Below are 21,647 nucleotides of genomic sequence, written 5' to 3'. Positions count from 1 at the left end.
CCTCCTGGGGGCTGCGTCGCCCTCGGTGGCAGTGGGGCTGGCACCCAGGTCCCCCTGTGGGTGCTCACCCGGCTCCCCCACGGGTGCTCAGCCCCCAGCCTCACCAAGTGCCTTTCCAGGGGGTCCCCAGGCCGGGGGGTGCCCAGGGTGGGGGTCCTTCCACCCCCAGGCTCCCCCCGTCCCGGTGGGCTGCGCCCCGGGGGGACGGAGGGGGGACCCTGGCACCCCAGGACCCCCAGCCCCGCTGCTGCCGCTCCGGCTGAGATGAAGGACGGGCCGGACCCCCACCCGCCGCCCCCCGGCCCCTCGTTAGCTAACGGGGCTTTGGTGTGAACTTAATCCTACTAAAAATGTCCTCGTGCCGTGCTCCGTCTTTTGGTGGTGGTTTTTTTTTAAATCATGAGCTATTTTTTTAATGTTTAATGCCGCTGTCATTGCAAACCTCTCGTCATGCACTGGGGGGCTCCTGGGGGAACTGGGAAGGGGTGGGATGAGGAACCTGGTCTGGGACCCTCCAGGCTGGTCCTACTGGTCCCAGCAGGGTCTGGGACCACCCAAGCTGGCTGTACTGGTGCCAGCATGGTTTAGGACCCTCCAGGATGGCCATACTGGTCCTATTATGGTGCAGGACCCTCTGGGCTGGCCATACTGGTCCCAGCATGGTCTGGGATGCGCTAGGCTGGCTGTACTGATCCCAGCATGGTCCCCAGCTGCCCCCGGTGCAGAGACCCCCCCATCCCCGACCCCCCTGCAGACCCAGGACCCCAGCGGCGCATCCCGGGGCTCCCGTGCACTGAACGTGCTGCGCCGGCTCCCTGCCTGCACCCCCTGCCTGCACCCCCTGCCTGCAAAGCAGGCACCAAGGGTGCCACCCCACGTCCCTGCAGCTACTCAGGGTCTTTCAGGGTGGGAGGACCCGAAACACCCCTGAAGTGCTTGGGGTGTTTCGGGGGCCTGCGGCACCCCGGCGTCACCTGGGGGTCCCCGGCCGGCATGGGGGGGCTGGGGGGGGTGGCCGTGCGGACCCCCACCGCCTGCAGCCCTGGGGCGGGGGCGCAGCGAGGGCGGGGAGCCGGCGGCGGCTTCAATAAATTAATTTTTATTTGGATTAGTGTCATTTGCAAAGGGGGGCAATAAATTACAGACGGGTTAAAAACCAAAAAACGGAAAGAAAAAAGGTGAAACCCAAACCCACCTCAGCCGGGATGGGGGGGGACACCCTCAGCGGGGAGGGGACGGGGACAGGGGGCCGACCGCCGGCCAGACACACGGACAGGGCAATGCCAATGCTCACCGCGCTGCGAGGCCCCCGGCACGGGCAGCACCGGCGCGGTGCGTGCGAGGGGCCGAGCTGCACCCCGGGACCCTCCGGGACCCTCTGCGAGGTCGCTGCCGAGCGGCGATGTGCCGGGTGGTCCCGGCTGCAGCTGCGCCAGCTTCGGTGGGAGCACCGGGCCCGCTCCCGGCGCGGTGGTGACGGCCGGCGAGGGGTCGCGGCTCCTCCAAGGGCTCCCACAACCTGCTCCGGGGGGCCCACAACCTGCTCCGGGGGGCCCAGCCCACGCCAGCCCCTCTCCGGGGGAGACGCGGTGTCACCGGGGCGGCTCGGCCCCGGCACAGCAGGACGGTGACGGTTCCTGGTGTCTCATCGCGGTTGGCAGCATCTGCGGCGTTGCCAGTGAGCGCAAAGCCCCGGTCCTGTGTTTGCCCCCCAAAATCCCATCGCACCCCCGGTGCTGCCGGGCTGGGGCACCGCTGGGGGGGGCAAATCCGTGTCCGCAGGCGGGATTGGGGGGCATCACCCCCTCCCCACGCCGAGGGGGCTCTCGCTGCCGAATCCCCCGGCGCTGCTCACCCGCGGCCTCCAGAAACCCCAACCCTAAAGTGCTTCCTCGCCCCACGGGGGGGTCTCCTGGGGGGGCTGCTGCGATGCCGGAGCACCAGGAGCCCCCCACAAGCATGCTGGAGCGATGGCAATGCCTGGGACGCGCCGGCCGGGCCAGGGGGCCGGCGCTGCAGCCCCCCGTGTTGCACCACCACGGTGCCGGGGGGTCCATCCCGTCGGCGCAGGGTCCGGGAGAGGGTGGGGGTCCCAGGTGCAGGCAGCCAGGCAGGGGTGGGGGGTCCCCGCTCCGTCTCCCTGCCGGCAGCCCTTTGCCGGAGCATCATCGCTGGGAGCGCGGTGGGAGCGGCAGGCGGGGGGCGCGGGGCGGCGGTGGGGGGCCGGGGGGGTTCGGGGCAGCCGGCTCGGGCAACCGGCGCATCAGAAGAGGTTTGTCTTGAGGGCGTTGGGCTTCCGATGGAAGGAGGAGAGGACACCGGAGAAAGGTCCCGGCACGGCTTCAGCGGGCTGCCAGGCCTTCAGCAGGTCGGCAGCGTTGGTGGGGCCGCTGCTGGTGCTGACGCCGGGCCAGATGGGCGCCTTGAGGGGCTGGGGGGGATGGCCGGGTCCCATGGGTGCCCCCGCACCGGGGCTGGGGCTCAGGCTGCTGCCGGGGCTGCCGAGGCTGCCGGCGGCGGGCAGGGATGCCGTGCTGTCTGGCGTCGGGCTGCAGTTGGACTCCTTGGACTCGTCGTCTTCCGAGGAAGAACGCGGCTCCGACTTCTTGCCGGTGGTGCCAGCAGTGCCGCCGGCACCCTTGGCGTTGGCCGCCCGCTCCTGCTTGCGGAATTTGGCTCGGCGATTCTGGAACCAGACCTGGGGGGGACGGAGGGGACGGGAGGGGACGGGAGGACCTGGCGTCGCCATCCCCGGGGGGCTGGGGAACCCGTGGGGTGCAGACAGCTCCGCAGCCCCCCCACGCCGGGGGCTCGCCCCGGGGTGCCCCTTGCAGCACCCCCACTCCCACGGGTGAAACGTTTTCCACAGCACCGGGGGGGGCAATATATTTGTTGGGCTTTGTGGTGGTGACACCGGGCGCTGGCACGGCTGCGGTGCTGCGGCACGAGCGATGGCGGGGGGCTCTGCAGCCCGTGCCCCCCGGCTCCCCGGCACCCACCTTCCCTGCGGTGGGAGGGAGGTGACCCCAAAGGTGGGACCCCCCCCGGGCCCCCCCGCTTCCCTGCCAGCGCTTTTCCCCCAGGACCAGGTCCACCCCGACCCCTCCCGAACCGCAGCAGGGCTCTGTCCCCGCGGCCGGCTGGGGACGGCACCGGCCTCCCCTGGAAATGGCCAGACCTGGAAACGCCGCCTGCTCCCCCATCCTTGGGGACCAGGACCCCCAGCCCCGTGGACCCCCCATCCTTGGGGACCAGGACCCCCAGCCCCGTGGGGCTGCAGCGTCTGTCCCGCCTGCGGGATGCTGAAGGCCAAGGGCAGCTTGTGTCGCTGCTGCCGGGGACGAACCGTGCCGCCCCGGTTAGCGCCAGCCGCCAGCCCAGCCGTACCCCGGCAGCTCCGCAGCACCGGGGGATGCTACGGGGGGAGAGGGGACCCCCGGGGCCCTTCACCCCCAGAGCATCCCCCGTGCCCGGTGCGAGGACACGCTGAGGGGTGGCCCAGGGACCCAGGCACTCCCTGGGGTGTCGGGGACACGGGCGCCAGCTCTGCCACGCCGCCATCTCCTGCTGCTGGAGCCGGATCTCGGTGCTGGGACCCAGCGAGGGGACAGCTGGGGCCGGGGCGCAGCGGGACCCACCAAAGGCAGCCGGGGCCACCCCTCCTGAGCTGGCCCCGGGCCACCGAGCTGTGGGTCACCTCCCTGAGAGCAAACCCAGAGCGCTCCCACTCCCTTCCCCGGCCCCTGCCGCCTGCTCCGCACCCCTTTCAGCCCTGCGCGGCCCGGCACGGCCCCCCGTACCCCGGCATGGCCCCTTCCCTCCGGCACGGCCCCGTGGGGCTCCCCCCGAGGCCCCGCCCTTCACCCGTGGAAATGGGGGGCCGTCGTTTCTCCCCCGTGTGCTGGACAAGGGGAATCACCCCACGGTGCCCAGGAGCCCCACGGTGCCCGGGCCCACGCCGGGGGCAGGCGCTGCCCCAGCGCCCCCGGTTTCCCCCCAAAACCAGAGGGGAGCTGGGGCTGAGGCCGGAGGGAGACCCCTGCCCCGAGCCCGGCGCTGCGGCAGCAACCCCCCCCGCCCCGTGGGGTGTCATCCTCCCCATCGCCCACCCCCCAGCAGCGTCCCCCTCTCCAGAGGGGTCACACCGGCCACGTCCCTCCGAGGGACATCGTCCCACGGGGTGCCTCTCCCGGCAGCGAGAGCGGGCGCCCCGTGGGAACCGCGGTGCCGACAGGGGGGGCTGCCCCCACAAAGGGGGGGTCCGCAAGGCTGCGGGGCCGGTCTCCGTCCCCCACTGCCTTTACAAATCCACCCGACCTCGATGCATTCGGGGCCGTAATACATCGCTGCTGCGGGGTAGTGGCGCGACGGTGATGCGGGCACGAACCAAACCCCCCAACTCTGCCGGAGCCGGGCTGGGCCCCGGGGTTCCTCCGAGCCCCCCGCAGAGCGGGTCCGCGCCCGCAGCCGCGGTGACGCAGCCGGGTCCCCCCCGTCCCCGCCGATCCCCGGGGTCCTGCCTGGGCTCCAGTCCCGGCACCGGGAAAACACACGGATGCATTCGGGTCGCTGGGGGCGGTTTCCACGCTGGGACCCCGCGCTGGTGCCCACCGCTCCCCCGAGACGACCCCACGGCAGGCAGCGAAGCGGCGGGGCCCCGGCTGCCGGCCTGGTGGGCCCAGAGCCCCCCGCTCCGTCCCCGGGCCCCGAGCGTGGCTCACCTGCACCCGGGCTTCGGTGAGGTCGATCTTGAGGGCCAGCTCCTCGCGGGTGTAGATGTCGGGGTAGTGGGTCTCGGCGAAGACCCTCTCCAGCTCCTTCAGCTGGGAGCTGGTGAACGTCGTCCGGATCCGCCGCTGCTTCCGCTTCTCGTTGATGCCCGAGGGGTCCGAGAAGAATTTGTAGGGCACTGGGGAGGGAGAGGAGGGTGAGGGGGCTGGGGCCGGGGCTGGCGGGGGTGCAGCGGGCTCGGCGTACGGGCAGGAGACACCGGGCGGGACCCACACGGGGGGGTGCACCGGGCAGGGTGCACCGGGCAGGCGTGCACCGGGGATGCACCGGGTGGGGAATCACCGGGAAGGGGTGCACCGGCAGGGATGGATCGGGCAGATCAAACCGGGCAGGGATGCACCGGGCAGGACCCACACGGCGGGATGCACCCGGCAGGGTGCACCGGGAAGGGGTACACCGGGCAGGGAGGCACCGGGCAGGGAGGCACCGGGCAGGGAGGCACCGGGCAAGGCAGGGGAAACGGGCAGAGTGAAGCGGGCAGGGCGGACCGGGCAGGGCAGGGCGGGACGGACCGGGCGGCTCCGGGGCTCGGGCGCTGCCTCCCCCCGCTCCCCTTCGTTCGTTGCCGCCGCCGCCGCCCCCGGCAGGACCCGGCCCCGGGCGGCGGGAGCGGGGCGGTGCGGAGCGCGGTGCGGAGCGCGGTGCGGAGCGGGGCCGGGGCCAGGGCGGGGGGGGCGGCCGGTGCCGTCCGGCGGCTCCCCCGTTACCGGCGCACCGGCGGGCAGCGCCTCCGCGGCCACAACGAAAGCGGAGCGGGGAGGGGGGGCCCGGCGGCGGAGACCCCCGCCCGGCCCCGCTCCGGGGCCGCCGCCGCCCCGGGGACCCCGGGGGCTCCGCGACCGCGCACGGCGACCGCCCGGCACCGCGGCGTCGGGAGCGGCCCGGGGCTGCGGGCACCGCCGGCATCGAGCCCGGACGGTACCGAGCACCGGCGGCACCGGGCACCGCCGGCATCGAGCCCGGACGGTACCGAGCACCGGCGGCACCGGGCACCGGCGGCAGCGGGTACTGGCGGCACGGAGAATCGATGGCACCGGCGGCACCGGGAACCGGCGGTACCGAGCCTCGCCGGCTCCGAGCGCTGCCAGTAACCGGTACCGACGGTGCTGGGAACCGACGGCACCGAGCACCGGCGGCAGCGGGACCCGACGGCATCGGGCACCGGCGGCATCGAGCACCGGCGGCTCCGGGACCCGACGGCATCGAGCACTGAGGGCACCGGGCACCGAGGGCTCCGGGAACGGCCGGTACCGAGCACCGGCGGCAGCGGGACCCGGCGGTCCGAGCACTGACGGTACCGGGCACCGGCGGTATCAAGCGCTACCGGCCCCGAGCACCGCCGGCAGCTGGGACCGGCCGTGCTGGGAACCGACGGCCCCGGCGGCAGCAGCCGCCGACGGCCCCGAGCACCGGCAGCAGCGGGCTCCGAGGGCTCCGGGACCCGCCGGTATCGGGACCCGCCGACCCGAGCAGCGCCGGTAGCGGGCACCGACGGCCCCGAGCAGCAGCGGGGCCCGGCGGCGGGGGCTGAGCCGGGGGGTCCCTCCCGCGGCGGGGCCGGGGGTCCCGGGGCTCGGAGGTGCCGGGGCTGGGGATGCCGGGGTCGGGGGTCCCGGGGCTCGGGGTCCCGGGGCCGGGTGCGTTACCTGCCGCGTAGGGCGCGGGCTGGTGGTCGCGCAGGGCGCCCAGGGCGCAGTTGGCGGAGGCGAGGGGGGGGCAGGCGGGCCCGGCGGCGAAGCCCCCCCGCATGGGGCTGTACTGGAAGGAGCCGGCCTGGCTGCAGGGGCTGAACTCGTAGGCGGAGGCCTCCATGGCGGCCACGCAGGAGTCGTAGGAGTTGAGGTAGGAGTAGTCCATGGCGAACATGGAGCGGCCCCGGCTGCCGCCCGCCCGTTACCGCCGCCGCCTGCCCGCCGGCCCCCGGCCCGCCCCCGCCATCCGCCGCCCCGGCCCGCCCCGGGCCGCCGCGCCCCGTAAATATACCGGCGGGGGGAGCGGCGGACAAAGGCTGCGCTCGCCGGGGGCTTTTGCATGACAATGTCATCTCCCGGGGCCGGCGGGCGCGGCGGCGGCGGGCGGGGCCGCCCCCCCCCTTAACCCTTCGCGGGCGCCCGCCGCGCCCCGCCCCCCGCCCCCCGGGCCGGCCCCGCACCCCCCGCACCCCCCCGCACCCCCCCGCACCCCGGCCCCGGCCCCGGCAGCCCCGCACGTCGGGGCGGGCGGCGGGAGGGTCCTGGCGGCGGCCCCGCTGCGTCCCCCCGTGTCCCGGCCCCCGGCGGGGACCCCGGCCCGGCAGCAGCCCCGCACCCGTCCCATCCCCGCCTCCATCCCCGCTCCCGGTCTCCATCCCCGTCGCCTCCGTGTCCCCATCCCGCCCCACTCTCCCTGGCCCCAGCCCCAGCCCTTTCCCTGTTCCCAGCCTCATCCCATCCCCATCCCCATCCCATCCCATCCCCATCCCATCCCATCCCATCCCATCCCATCCCCATCCCCATCCCTGTCCCCATCCCCATCCCATCCCATCCCCATCCCTGTCCCCATCCCATCCCCATCCCCATCCCCATCCCATCCCATCCCATCCCATCCCATCCCATCCCATCCCAATCCCCATCCCTGTCCCCATCCCCATCCCATCCCATCCCCATCCCATCCCATCCCATCCCCATCCCCATCCCTGTCCCCATCCCCATCCCTGTCCCCATCCCATCCCATCCCATCCCCATCCCTGTCCCCATCCCATCCCATCCCATTCCCTATCCCCACCGTGCCCACCCCCCCCCCGCAGCACAGGGGGGTCCCAGCCCCCCCCCCCCGGCCCCTCCGGGCACCCACCCGTGGGCTCGGCCCCCCCCCGCAGGGCTCCCGCGGGGACCGGGGGCTCCGGGGCTGAGCACCCAGGAGCAGGAGGGCGGCAGGGCCCCCCCACCCCTGGGTGCACGGGGGGGCAGGGGGCTGCGGGGGGCTGCGGGGCCGCTCCCCCCGCGTCCGCGGGGGGCTCTGCCCTTTGCACCCCCCAGCTCTGCGGGGGTGCATTTCAAAGCCCCCGGGGGAGGCTTTGCCCGCTCCGCCGGGGGCTGCGGGGGATTCGGGGCGGATTTGGGGCCATTTTCAAGACAAACACTTTCACTAAAGAGGATTTAAAAGTCTGATTGCGGCCGGCGGAGCGCTTTGTGCCCGCCCGGGCGGAGGGGGCTCCCTGCCCGCCGTGGGCACCGGCCCCCGCGGGGGAGAGGCCGGATCCTGCCCGGGTCCTGCGGGAGCAGCGCTGTCCCCGCCCGGGCCTCGGCACCGGCCCCGCTGTCCGGGGCTGCCACGACCTGTCCTCCCCACGTCCTGCCCCACGTCCTGCCCCATCTCCTGCCCCACGTCCTGCCCCATCTCCTCCCCCGTCTCCTGCTCCATCTCCTGCCCCGTGTCCTCCCACATCTCCTGCCCCACGTCCTGCCCTGCAGCCTGCCAGATCTCCTGCCCTGTGTCCTGCCCCATCTCCTGCCCCACCTCCTGCCCCATGCCCTGCCCCATGCTCTGCCCCATGCCCTGCCCCGCATCCCGCCCCGCGCCCTGCAGAGCAGAGCCGCCGGTGCCCCCGCTCCGGCCGGGAGCAGCCCCGCTGGCCGGCTGCCCCCGCTGCCCCCCGGCTGGGCCCTGCTCCTGGGCCCGGGACCCTGGGGCCCCCACGGGCGCGGGCAGGGGCTGGTGGGTGCTGCCCACCCGCGCCCACCCCAGCTGCGCCGGCCGAGCGGGCAGGTTGCTAAACAAGTTAATTAGATCACGGAGCTGGAGGCTGGCGGCTGAGCGAGAGCCCCGACTGTCAGGCTGCTGGAGTTGTGAAAAAGTTAATTTAATTAAGTTTTCCCTCTAAACTAATTAGGCAGCAATCTGCCACGCAAGGAGCTGCTGCTATTGCTACCCAGAGCCAGGGGCAGAACGGGGCGGGGGGCGAGGAGGATGAGGGGGATGAAGGGGAGGGAGGGGGACGGGGGGAGCTGGGGCGCCCGGTCCCTGCCCGGCCGGGGGTGGGGGCAGCGCCGGGGAGACCCCCTGCGTCCCCGCAGCTGCCGTGGGAGCAGGGACGCAGCCGTGGGCGATAACCGCTGGCTTTGGTGGGGGAAGGCAGATGGGTGCTGGCGGCAGGGGCACCCACTTGTCCCCAGCATCGCCCGATGGGGCGGGGGCGCAGGCTGAGCCCCCCCGAAATGGGTGGCAATGGCAGCGGGGAGGGCTGGGCACAGTGGAGGAGCCAGGGACCGGGACCCCCGTCCCTCCATCCTTGAGGAGCCAGGGACAGGGACCCCATCCCTCCATCCTTGAGGAGCCGGGAACCGGGACCCCCGTCCCTCCTTGAGGAGCTGGGGGCCAGGACCCCGTCCCTCCATCCTCAAGGAGCTGGGAACCGGGACCCCCGTGCCTCCATCCCGCTGGGCTCTGGGGCCTGTCCGTGACCCGAGGGCCATGTCCCTGTGCCCAGGTGGCTTCGGGCACCGGTGGAGCCGGGGCGCTGGCGGGACCCCCACTGCCGGGACTCCTTGGGCACCGCCCGGGTCCCCGCACCGCCCGGGTCCCAGCTTTGCCGGGGTCGCTGCCCAGGCCCGTGCCCGACGGCAGTGCCCGCGGCCTCCTCCAGGCTCTGTCGCCCCACGGGGACCCCCGCGCTGCGGCGCAGACCCCCGGCGCGTCCCGGCCCCTGTTGCCGTCGGGGCGGCTGCTCCCGCACCGCGCGTGGCCCGACGGTGCCGCAGGCCTCCGGCCGCCGCCGCCGCTTTGTTCCCGGTGACAAAGCCCCGAGCCGGGGCCGCACCGAGGCCCCTCCGCTCGCTGGAGCTCGCCTGCCCCTAATCGAATTAGGAGCCCGGCACGGGGCTGAAGGCTGGCGGTAATTGAATTTCCCCCGTCACAGCCTGATGTTTCTCCCCTCCAGATCCTGCCTCCCGTTTATTGTTCCCGGCCCGGCTGCGGTGGCACATTTATTTGATCTGTCAGAGGGAGCCCTTTCACCCGCTGCTGTTTGCTCAGAGGACGCCGGGGCCGCGCCGCCAGCACCATTAAAAACAAATAAAATGATCGGGGAGGGCCCCGGCCGGGGCTGCGATCCCTGGGGGGCTGGCACGGCACGGCGCGGCACGGCGCGGCATGGCGTGGTACAGGGTGACGTGGCATGGCAGAGCGTGGCACGGCACGGCAAAGCATGGCAGAGATTGGCGTAGCATGGAACAGAACGGCATGGCACAACCTGATGTGCCACACCACACCGTGCCGTGCCACGCTGCGCCATGCCGTACCATGCCAGGCTGTGCCATGCCATGCATGATGTTCCACGGCACGGCACGGCACGGCACAGGATGCCTGGCCGTGGGCTCCCCGCTCTCCCTGCGCCCCAGTCAGCCGCTCCAGGTGGGACAGGGCCCGTTCCTGCTGCCGTGCAGGAGCACCCACGAGAGCCCCGGCACCGGGTGCCGCCAGCCCGGCGGTGTCGGCATGGGGGTGCTGGGGTGGCAGCACGTGGGGCACGGAGGGAGCCTCTCCCTGGGGCTGCGAGCAGGGAACCTGCCTTCGGCCCTGGGTCGGCCTCAGCGTCATGCAGCACTGCTGTGCACCCCCATGTGTCCCCGTGCACCCCCGTGCACACCCCCATGCACCCCCCCCACACACACCCCCATGCACCCCTGTGCACCCCCCCACGCACACCCCCATGCACCCCCATGCACATCCGTGCACACCCCCATGCACCCCCCACGCACCCCCCATGCACACACCCGTGCACCCCCATGCTCCCCCCATGCACACCCCCATGCAGCCCCGTGCACACCTGTGCACCCCCTCATGCACACACCCGTGCACACCCATGGACCCCCGTGCCCCCTTATGCCCCCCCCGGCCCAGCTCTGCCCCCCATCACACACCGGACCCCCCACTGCAGGACCCCCCCATGTTCAGCCCCGTTTCTCCTTGCAGCCCCCCGGTTTGGGGGCCCGGCCGGCAGCTTGGGGGTCCCCAGGGGTCCCGGCTTTGCCCCTCAGCTCCGCGGTGCCGCCCGGGGGCTGCCCGTCCCGCACCGGAGGCAGCCGAGCCCCCGCGGCCCTGCAGAGCGTGGGGCTGGCGTTCGCCAGCCTCTGGTCGCTGCAGGAGGTGACGGCAGGTTTGGGGATGGCGCTCGCTGTCCCGCGAGGCCCCGCCGTGTTTTCGGGGACCCCTTCTCCGAGCCAGGGCCCCCCTGCACCCCTGCCAGGTGTGGGTCCTTCCCCGGCTGCGGCACGGGGGACCGAGGAGCAAAGCCCCCTTGGAGCCCGCCGTCCCCACCGAAGCGGCGGAATCTCCCCCCGGTCCCCCGCCGGGAGCCCATCTCCATGTGAAGGGGCCAGAAAAGCCCAGTGAAGCTCCCAAACCCTTTCAGGGGAAGCGAAACCCGCTCTGGCCGGCCTGCCGCTCGCCCCGAGGGGCTCCTGAAGGCCAAATCCCGCTGCCAGAGACCCCCTTCCCCCCCGGGGCCATCGCCAGCCCCCGCGGCCCCGTGCCGGGTGGGGACGGGCTCATCCCCTCCTGCCCCATCGCCGCCCCGCCGCCAGCCTGGGGTCAAGAGGAGCAGGGCGCCCACGGACCACCAGCGCGGGCGATGCCCGCGACGGGGCAGCTCCATTCGCCATCTCAGCAGCTCCCTGTCGGCAGAGCTTTCCCCCTTTTCCAGCTTTTCCCCCCCGCCCCGTTTGCAGCCTCGCGTCCCCGGCGGCGTCCCTGAACGAAGCCCCGCGGGAGGAGAAGGCGACAGGGGCGGAAAGGCCGGCGGGGGCAGCCCCCCTAAACCGTCACGTATCCCCTGGAAAATGAGCACCAGCGCCAAAACCAAACCACAGCACGGCCCGGCAGCGCCGGCGGGGACACTCGGGCCGGGGGACTTGGCATGGCGGCTTTGCTCGCTGCCCCCTCCCACTGTGACTTATTAATTCGGGAGGGCTATTTGGTTTGATTTCCTTTTATATTTAATTTCCTACTCTTCACGATCCACCCCTGTGACACGTCGGCGGCCAGAGGAACTGGTGCTGTCTCGGCAGGGTGACGGTGGTGACCGTGCCCCCCGAACCCGGGGGGTTCCCACCGCGGGACACCTCATCCCACCATCCGACGCCGCGCCGGGTGCCTCGCTGAGGAAAGCAGAGCCCCGAATCGCTCGCGCCGCTGGGCCCCGCTTTCCCCTGAGCCCCAGCAAAGCTGGCGGCAGGATCAGGCCCCGCAGGGCTCTCGGGGACGGTGCCGGTCTGCAAACCGCGGCTGGGAGAGCGAAACCTCCCGCCTGCATCGGAAAAATCCAGTTCTGCCCAGCGAGAGCTGCCGTCATCTGTCCGGGCCGGGGACCTCCGCTCCAGCTCCGACACCGGGGACCAGCTGGGTGAAGGTGAAGCCCAGAAGATGGGACGTTCCCCGAAGCAGGCCAGAAGGTGAGCAGCGGGGGCACGCGGCGGGGGTTTGCAGGGGCTGTCGCTGGCCGGACGGGGAGCGGGGCCCGGTGATGAGCGGGAGGTGCAGGAGCCCCCCGGGACGCGTCCTGCCCACGGGCAGCCCCCGCGCCGCAGGCAGAAGGTTGCATGTGCACGCCGTGTTTATTGCAATAAATAAAGAGAAGCGGGCAAAATACAGAGTCAAGAGGCCGGTGGCTTTTAAAAACCAAGCTGTGACACACTCGGTCCCTGCCCTGCCCCTTCCCAACCCACCCTCCGCAGCAGGGGATGCCAAATCCCCCCTGAGCCGGACACCCCGGCTCCCGTACGGCCTGAAATCTGCTCTCCCCTTTCTTAAAAAGCTCCGACACCTTTTCTCGTGCCAAGCGAAACCCCAGGCCCCTCCACCTCCACCTCCCCGAAGGGCAGCGCGCCCCTGGCCGCCCCCAGCTCCAGAGCCCCCTGCGCCCACCCCAGGGCGAGCGGGCGCGGGCTGACGGGGCAGCGGAGGTGGCAGGAGCACGGCTCTGCCCCTGCCTGCCCTGCTGCCTGCCCTGCTGCCTGCCCTGCTGCCTGCCCTCACACCGCACGCTCCGAGTCTGACGGTGTTTTATTGCAACCCGCACCGCCGGCAGCGGCGTGCCGGCAGCTGCTGGGGCAGAGCGCGCTCCGGGAGCGCTCGTGGCTGCCTACAAGAAGTAAGCAATGTTTTCTGGGTTCAGAGGCGCTTGGATGTCCAGTTTTCGGGATTTGCTGTCTTTCTCCACTATCTCCAACCGCAGGGTCGGCATCTTTGTTTTCTGGGCTCCAGGGGAAGAGCTGTCCTTGCTCTTCAGCAGCTGCTTGTCCGAGTCCTCCACCGTGATCCTCAGGGTGCAGCCCCTGGGCAGCAGGTCCTGCTCGTAGGCAGCGGCCAGCTGGTTCACAACGCGCCGCTCCACCTGAAGAAGAAACACGGGCTCCCGTCAGAAGCCCGCCGCGAGCAGCCCCCCGGGGCCGCGGGGGGTCTCCGTCCCACCCCCGGCCACCGCGGGATCCCAGAATCTCCTGCTCGTCCTGTTTATTCCCCGTCTCTTTTGGGAGCGTACTGGCTGTGACGGGTCCTCCCGCAGCCCGCGAGCGTCTCCCCTCGGGAGCTACGGGGACCCTCTTCCGCGGGACAGACCCCAAATACCCGGCTCCTGGCTCTCCCCGTCCAGAGCGGGGCTGGAGGCGACGCCGTGGCCGTCGCCCCTGCTCTGTCCTTGCCTTTACCTCGTGTTTGATAGAGCGGGCACCGTAGTGCAAGTTGTAGCCGTCAGCCAGCACGTCCATGACCTCCCTGTCCCAGAGCAGGGTGATGTTGTGCCTCGCCTTGGCCTGCGGGGTGAGGAAGAGGAGGAAGAGTTACCGATGCCTTCGAGCAACCCTGGCACCCCCTCCTCGGGCAGTGGGGACACCACGGAGGGGTGAGCGCGTCCCTGGGCCCAGGAAAAAGGGCACTGAGCTCCAGCAGGCCAGGCCCAAAGCAGGTGGGCCCCTAATTCCTATTTAGCCCCCGCGGAGAGCTCAGATGTGCAGAGACCAATTAGACAAATCAGGCCTCTGAAGGCGGCCCTGCCCCACCACAACCGTCCCCCCGTGTCCCAAGAGGTCCCCCCCCTCCCGAGCAGGGTCCCCTTGCGTTGAGCAGCGGGCAAGACCATGGCGAGGACGCCCGTTCGCTCTGCCTCCCCATCGGGAGGATGAAGGCTCAGGCAGGGATTTCCTCCGGCTCGCGCATCTCTTGAGAAGTTCCCTCTAAAGCACGGGGTGGTTTTTACCTTCTTGGCCCAGAAGTTCAGCTCCTTGTTGACAAGCTGGATGAGCTCCGAGTGGCAAAAAGGGAGAAAATAGACGATCTCGTTGATCCGCCCCAGGAACTCGTCTCGTCTGAAGTGAGCCTGCAGGGACAAGGGGCGAGGGTCAGCGGGGATGGGGCTGGTGACCCTGACAGGGACAGCGGTGACGGCGAGGCTGCGGGATGGGGTCCCCGGGGATCACCCCCCCCCCCACCGCTCACGCGCCCGCGCGGCGAGGCCCCGCAGCCAGCCCACCCCCTGCCCTGGCGCTGGAAATCCCTCGGGTCAGCAGGAGCACCCCTCAGCAAGGCCGAGGGGAGGAATGAATTCTTCTGGAGGTGGCAAGAGGAACGAGAAACAGATTTCTCCTGTGGTGTAAGCCCAGCTCCGGCCTTTTCCGCTGTTTGCTCCTGCCCCAGCCACTTGCAGCAACGCCCCTCGCTGCTCCCCGGCTCCGAGGCTCCGATCCGAGCCTCCCGCCTGGAGCTCAGATTCTTGGTCTCTGTAGGAGCTGCCGGGTGAGCAGCGCCTTGAAGAGCTTCGGAAACGTCTGAGCGAAAACTGGATGTCACTGGGACGTGTCGCTGCGGTCGGGTTTTCCTGGCCCCTGTGCAGCAGACGGGGGCCCCGGGAGAGCGGAGAACCCCCAAACCCCACTGCGGCACCTCCCACCCCATGTCCCCCCTCTCGTCTCGCGTCGTTGCTCTGGTATAAGAGCACAGGGAGTGAATAAGATGCTGTTATTTATTTCTGCTGCGTTCTGACCTTATTTCTTAGCTCTGAAAATGAAAAAAATGACGTCACGTCACTTATCTCACAGCTGGGAGACAGCTGGCGGGGGAACACGGATAGTGCATCGAATGACTCAACGACCAAAGCGCAGGACACCTGAAACATAAGCCATGAAAAACCCAGTCATCCGTACCTTCAAGATGGGGCGAATAACCTTTTCCTTGAACTGCTTGGAGATGGTTATCTTGTCGGTCACCTGGACATCCTCTGGAAGACAGGAGGGGAGGGGGTGTTGGCGGGCAAGGCGGGACGCGGGCTGCTCCCGGAGGACGGCCGGGCAGAGCAGCGTGACGAGGAGCCGGAGGCTGGGGGGCCCGGGGGGCTTCGGAAGAGCCCCGGAACCTCCACACGTGCCACCAACCACGCTCGGCTGGGCAGCGGGGTGTCCCTGCCCTCGGCACGCCGGACACGGGCTCCGGGTCTCCCACGGCTGCCGAGGAGAGCACCCAACGTGGACCCGTCTCACTTGGCACGGCAAAAGAGCTCCGGCTCTGCCTCCGCTCTCTGCCCTGCGCCCCAGGAGCGGCCGCCCGGAGATTCGGGATAGCAGGAGTCCTCGCTTGGCTCCCACGGACCCCGGCCGGCGGCTGGGCTCCCGCAGCCGGTGCCGCTTGTGTGAGGCACAGAGCACGCCGTCACCAGGGCCACTCCGTGTAGGCCACCACGGCTCTGCCGGGCGCAGGAAGGGTCCTCAGGCCCTTCAGCAAAGGGCAAACCCCATGTTCGGGCTGTTGGCCCAGCTCCGGCCGGGGTCTACTTCCCTCCGCCGACTGCAGATGGAGCCAGGGTCTGGCTGGCTCCCGAATCCCAGCTCCCAAGCACCACGGGCAGCTGAAATGCAGGGTGTACCCGTCTGCCGCCCAAATTCGCTGTTCTCTTTGTCTTTACCGCCTCGCTTCCTCCTCCATCTCCACGCGTTTAACTCCACGTGCTGTTTAACGCGGGGACGCTCACGGGGCAATCCCTCGCATCCGAGGCACTCTGGGCAGGATCCCGACACGCAGGGGGAAAGACAGACCCACGCTGGGTGCTGGGAGCCCTCGATGAGGATCGCTGCACCCCCAGCAGCAGCAGAAGGGGTTTTCAGGCCCCACTGGACCAACGCCAGTGCCGGTGCGCGCCGAAGCGATGCCGTGCGCTCGGAAATCACCTCTTCTTCTTCCCCGCCGGGGCAGACACGAGCTCGCTGGGGCCGGGCTGAGTCCCTGGGTGGGCAGTCTGCTGCGGGTGCTGGGGTGCGTCCCTGGGTGGGCAGTTTGCTGTGGGTGCTGGGGTGCATCCCTGGGTGGGCAGTTTGCTGTGGGTGCTGGGGTGCGTTCCTGCAGTGCATCCCTGGGTGGGCAGTCTGCTGCGGGTGCTGGGGTGCATCCCTGGGTGGGCAGTTTGCTGTGGGTGCTGGGGTGCGTTCCTGCAGTGCATCCCTGGGTGGGCAGTCTGCTGCGGGTGCTGGGGTGCATCCCTGGGTGGGCAGTTTGCTGTGGGTGCTGGGGTGCGTTCCTGCAGTGCATCCCTGGGTGGGCAGTCTGCTGCGGGTGCTGGGGTGCATCCCTGGGTGGGCAGTTTGCTGTGGGTGCTGGGGTGCATTCTTGGGGTGCATCCCTGGGTGGGCAGTCTGCTGCGGGTGCCGGGGTGCGTCCCTGGGTGGGCAGTTTGCTGTGGGGCAGACGACGGCGCAGCCCGGCCATGCGGTCTCGATGGAGTGGGGGGGGGTCTTTGGTTATAAGGCTTTGGCCCATTTCACTTTTCTGGGTTTTTTTTGCTAAAAGACCCCCAGGGGTTTTTCAGTAAGTAGCAGGAATTCTGGAAGAGGAGAGCTGGCGACGGCAGGAGAGGGAGCGCTCCAGTGTGCATAGCCAGTATTCAGGTTCGCCACCTGCAATACCCGCTGCTTCTGCAGACGCAGAGCCGCTGCGGCAGCGGCTCCTTCCCTCTATCTTCCCATTTATCTGCCCGCCCAGGCATTTACGCTGACCTCTGGGCACTGCCTGCAGGAGGATCTCCAAGCCACGAACTCCGTAAATTGCAAGGAGCTCCACGAAACTCAATTGAGGGCAGGCTTCCGAGCCGAAACGCATTTTCCGGCTATGCTCTCTCGCCGCCGTTCGCTCGCTGCAGCTGTCTGCTGTACAGTTCTAGAAATTAAAATTCAATGCTTTCCTCATTTAGGAGAAAAGCGCTTGGCATTTTAAAATGTTATTCTTCAAAGTTCAGTTGCAGGCATGCTTTGTCCTTTACCTAGTTTGATTGAAGTTTAAAGATTCTGAATTAAGCCAGCTTTGGCATCCACTTCTCAAAATAAAAAGGAAGCGACAGTGAGAAAGAAGCTGGAAAATACATTTGACGCCAAAAGCCAACATTTCTTCCTGCTGCCGTGGAGCTGGCGCGGAGGCCGCGGGTCGCGGGCACGGCCGCGGCGCACACCGCGCACGGCAGCGCCTCCGGGCAGCTTTGGGGCTGTCCGGGGCAGGGACAGGAGCGGGACTCGATGATCCGCCTGGGTCCCGTCCAACTCGGGGCGTTCCGCAGTCCGTGATTCCGCCGGCGAGCAGAGCTCTCCAGACCGGCCTTGAGGAAACAGGGTGTATCCGTGACGGCCCATGCTGCCCGACACCCTACGGAGGATGCGGGGTGCATTTCAGACCATAGAGGGGTCTTAAAAAAAAAAAAAAAAGATGAGTTTTTGAAAACTGAGGCGAAACCAAGGGCTGGCGCTGGCGTCGGCGGCTGCCTGGCGATCCACAGGCACAGCAGCAGGCGACGGAGCCGGCGTTTCCCTCTGCTCCCCGCGCCAGCGCCCGTGCTCACAAACTGCCGTGTATTTTAGAGTTAGAGGGGACGGCCCCCGGTGCAGGCACTGCTGTCCGTCCGTCCGTCCGTGGCACAGCAGAGACCTACCAGTCACTGGGGCCTCCTGGTGCCACTGGCGTCACCACCAGCTGGCCGGCGAAGGCGGTGGAGGGCTGCACGTAAACGGGGCCTCCGCAGCCTGCAGCAGAGCTGTTCAGTTCCACTCGCGGAGGCTGCCCTTGCCCCACTCAATTCTCCTTTTACCACCTAATTCACATTTTTGGACAATTTTCTACAGGACCCTGAGGTGGGGGCCCAGGGCTCCCATTCCAAGGTGAGGTAAAATCGATCAAGCTCAGAGCTTTTTGGGAGGACTGCGAGGAAACAAGACTCTTGCTCTTTAATGCGAGCACCTGTACCAGCCCCAGTCTTTTCTGGGAAGCATTTGGAAGGGTCCCGAAAGAAGGAAAAGGGTGAGGAGACGAAGGGAAGAAGGCACGGGAGGAGGAAGGCTGTGAGGCGAGCTACAAAGCCTTCTCCAAAGACAGAGCTCAAGGATGGGCGCTCGAATAAGGAGGATTTTGGAAGAGGGCAAGCCCCACGCAGAGGTGTCGCAGGAGGGAGACCGGTGGGCAGGCAGGAGGGCCGGGGTGCTGCCCCCGGCAGAGGGACGGCCGAGCCGGTGTCAAATGAATGTGGGGAGGGAGGTGGATGCTTTGGGGATTTGGAGTACGACACTGAAAGACCAGTACCTAAGTTTTCTGCGATCCTTTTCTTGCTCATCTCCACGGCCTCTTGGCGCAGCTGCAGAGCGTGCTGGGCGATCTCGTCGCTCGCCACGTTGGAGGTCATGATAAAGATGGCATCCTTGCAGTCAATGGTTTTCCCCTTCCCATCCGTCAGTCTGCCCTGCAACAACACCGAGCCCAGGCAAGCGGCGTGAGCGGGCGCCACAGGACAGTGCCAAAACACGAGGCAGAAGGACACGGGGCCCGTTTTTCCCCCGAGCGGGTTTATTTTTGAAGGGATGCCCAGGGATACAGGCAGGACGCAGGCAGGGCTGAGCTGCGGAGGCTGAAGAAGCCCCCACCTCTCCAAGGAATGGCCGTCGCTCGCCCGGCACGCGGTCCCAGCCCGCCCCGGCCAGGACACGCTCGATGGAGGCCCTGGGAGATGCCTCCTCGCAGGGGAGGTGGGCTGGGGCAGCCCGTACGGAGCTCAACCGCCTTCCGTCCTCTGCCTGCCTCCCTGCCGCGGTTCCGGGCCCAGCACATGAGCCCTGGCGAACCCCACAAGCGCAGGTGACATTGTTGTCACCTCGTGCCGCTGTCCCACCCCTCTAACAGAGGCTGTTGCCCCTCGGGTGGGTTCGAAGGACCCTCAGAGGCAGCCCAGGCTCTGGGCTCAGCCCTGCCCGCGGCTGGGGTTTAGGCCGGGATGCTGGCGCGGCTGAGACGCGAGGTGTGCCCCGGCGTGGGCTCTTTTCGGGGGCAGAGCGGGCAGCTGCAGGCGTCGGCGCCTCGAACAGCTCCAGCGACATTGCCCAGACGTTCACCAAAGCCTTCCAGAGGCGTCGGCTCAAAGCTCCCCGTGGCACCGTGGCCGTCCGGGAGAGCTCGGAGCGGGCTTTGTGGTGGTCCGAAAGCACCACAGGGAGGCACAGGCTGCTGGTAGCCTGACCGAAAATAAGCAAAGCCAAAATAACCTTGCCAAAATAAGCGGATTATGGCTATAACGGAGTGAACGAAGCAACGGAGAGGCCGTGAGAGCAAGAGGCAACACGGAGCATCCCCGGCGCCCGCGGGATCGCCCGGCAAACCAAAGCAGGGCGGCCCAGCACCGTGCTCCGTGGCGGGGCGACCGCCGCTGCGGCCGACTGCTGCGGCATCAACCCTCCTCCTACCAAACCGACGCAGGAACCCTTCAAAGGTACTAGTTCTCTTGATTAATAAAATAAAAAAAGAGAGAAAAAGAAGGGAAAAAAAAGCAGCTCCCCAGGCAGTTTCTTTCCTCGATATGTCTCCAGCAGCAGATATCCAGCACAATGACACAAATCCTTGTTGGGTGCTTGAGATTAACATTTGGGTTATTGCCCTGTCAAGTGCGTGGTACAGGAATTGATTTCACATTTAGCTGCTGCTGCGATGATCTATGCAAGAAAAAATTGTGTTATTAATCCTTAAAAGAAAAACAAAACAAAACCCTCAAACCTCCCAGCGCGTTGCTCTGGAGTTTGGTTGCCTCTGGGGACCTCAGAAGTAGTAGGAGGGAGGAGTATTGAGGTGCTGACGGGCACGGACCGGCCTCCGACATGGACAAAACTCCGCGGGTAGCTGCCTTGGAGGAGCCTGCGGCTTCTCTCTGGGACTTGAGCTGGCTCCAGAGGCGGCCAGCACGCTCCTGGAGACGCCCGGGAGTTTTCCTGGAGGGCTACTGGGCACAGCCTTCCCCCAGCACCCGCGATGCTGTCGGGAGCCCCGGACTCCTCCGAGGCAGCTACCCGAGGAGTTTTGCCTACGTTAGGGCAGGTCCATGCTGGCATCCCTTCAGGAGCCCTCCCAGGCATCTCCAAGAGTGTTCTGGCTTCCTCTGGAGACAGCTGAAGTCCTGGGAAGCGGCCCCGGACTCCTCCGAAGCAATCGGCTGAAGGGTTTTGTCCACGGCAGGGGGAAACAGGTGATCTTTAAGGTCCCTTCCAACCCAAACCCTTCTATGTTTGGGGGAGGCAAGGTGCGAGACAAATCACGTGCCGTCTGAAGAGTCATCAATTAACCACCCTGAGCTAAAAACCAGCAATTCACAAGGCAGGACTCGTTCGGATGCTGACGGGCTGCGAAGTCCCCGGACCACCCTGTTTTTCTGATGTTGTGACAACACCCGGACCCACGCCTGGGACCTGGGAGATTAAATCCCCCCGCCGCGGAGGTGCAGGCGGGAGGTGGGCACAGGGCCCCCACGTGGAGAGGGCCACCGGCTCCCGCTTTCTGCCGGGGAAACCCAACCAACCCACCCAATTCCCAGGCTTTTTCCTCAAGTTTCCAACCCTCCCAGCGCTGGCTTGTTCTTTGCCTAAAGATGTCATTTACTCCACCAGGAGATCTCAGCATCATCCCTTTTCCTGGGGTTAAAGCAGAGAAGGCACTGACGGGCTGGCTCACATTTTTTGGAAGGGACCTGGAGCGTTTTGGAAGGGATCTGGAGCATTTCGGCTCTGCTCCAGGACATCTCCTGCAGCCGTCATCCCTCGCACCGCTCACCGTCACCTTCCGAACGGCCAACTCGGACCCTGAAACGGGGATTTACCTCATCGAAGAGCTGCAGCATGATGGTGAGGACATCTGGGTGGGCTTTGTCCACCTCGTCGAAGAGCACCACGGCGTTTGGACACTGCCTCAGCTTTTTGGTGAGCTGCCCGCCCTCTTCGTGGCCCACGTAGCCAGGCGGAGAGCCGATAAACTTGGCCACCTAGGAGGAAGCAACAGGGCACGTGAAAGCCGACGGCGGGTGCTGGGAGCGAAGCCCTCTCGGTAGCGCGGCAGGCGGCCACCGCTCTTTGCTGCAGAGAAATCATGCTCTATATTCTGTGTGACATCTGTCACACCCCGGGCATCCCCAAATCAGCTTAATAAGCGACAATTTGGCAAAATGCAGATTGGTGGCTGCTGAGCAAAGACCCCGCCCAAGCTTTAACCAGCAGAGTCTGCGGGAGCAGCCACCGGCGGGCGAACAGGCCCAGCCCCTGCTTTCCTAAGCAGCGTCCGAGTGCCCCATCCCAGCTGTCCGAGACCCGTTTTCATCTCCTTCAGCCTTTTTGAGAGCAAGAATTCAAAGGATTATGAGTGGCAGGGGGCTCTGGCGGGGAATCAAAGCTTGGGAAGAGGCCACAGAAGGTCCGGAGGAAGGTCCGGAGGAGGCCACAAGGAAAACATTTGCCCTGTGTCAATAACTGACTTCATTGCTTCTTGATACTATGTTTTTTTAAATGAGGTTTAAAAATTTAGAGGATTGTTTAGAATATTTCTGACAC

The 21,647-nt window shown here is 67.9% G+C and overlaps 2 protein-coding genes across 3 annotated transcripts in view; both read right to left on the bottom strand.

Moving 5' to 3' along the window:
- Positions 1-2,263: 2,263 nt before the first annotated feature.
- Positions 2,264-6,657, bottom strand: PHOX2A (paired like homeobox 2A). The gene is made up of 3 exons (XM_087758394.1): positions 6,438-6,657; positions 4,722-4,909; positions 2,264-2,698 (listed from the first exon to the last, which is right to left on the bottom strand). The coding sequence occupies exons 1-3, from the start codon at positions 6,655-6,657 to the stop codon at positions 2,264-2,266; spliced, it is 843 nt and encodes a 280-aa protein (XP_087614520.1).
- A 5,707-nt stretch (positions 6,658-12,364) lies between these two features.
- Positions 12,365-21,647, bottom strand: part of CLPB (ClpB family mitochondrial disaggregase) — a 93,285-nt gene continuing 84,002 nt past the window's right edge. For both annotated transcript variants that reach the window (XM_087759343.1, XM_009464172.2), the window contains 6 exons: positions 20,924-21,085; positions 18,373-18,529; positions 14,967-15,040; positions 14,024-14,143; positions 13,476-13,580; positions 12,365-13,162 (listed from right to left, as the gene is read on the bottom strand). In XM_087759343.1, the coding sequence (XP_087615469.1) occupies positions 12,911-13,162; positions 13,476-13,580; positions 14,024-14,143; positions 14,967-15,040; positions 18,373-18,529; positions 20,924-21,085 (870 nt within the window). In that variant the 3' untranslated portion in view covers positions 12,365-12,910. The remainder of the gene's footprint in view (positions 13,163-13,475; positions 13,581-14,023; positions 14,144-14,966; positions 15,041-18,372; positions 18,530-20,923; positions 21,086-21,647) is intronic.

Source organism: Nipponia nippon, unplaced genomic scaffold (assembly GCF_047370975.1).
Source record: "Nipponia nippon isolate SJK-2023a ecotype South Korea unplaced genomic scaffold, ASM4737097v1 scaffold_2, whole genome shotgun sequence".
In the NCBI taxonomy this organism is placed as follows: Eukaryota; Metazoa; Chordata; class Aves; order Pelecaniformes; family Threskiornithidae; genus Nipponia; species Nipponia nippon.
This window is presented reverse-complemented; position numbering and strand designations above follow the sequence as displayed.

Coding starts and splice junctions, on each gene's coding strand:
- PHOX2A (XM_087758394.1), bottom strand. CDS start 6,657: ATGTTCGCCATGGACTACTCCTACCTCAACTCCTACGACTCCTGCGTG. Junction 4,910..6,437: donor GCCCGCGCCCTACGCGGCAG/GTAACGCACCCG, acceptor CTCCCTCCCCAG/TGCCCTACAAATTCTTCTCG. Junction 2,699..4,721: donor TCACCGAAGCCCGGGTGCAG/GTGAGCCACGCT, acceptor CGTCCCCCCCAG/GTCTGGTTCCAGAATCGCCG.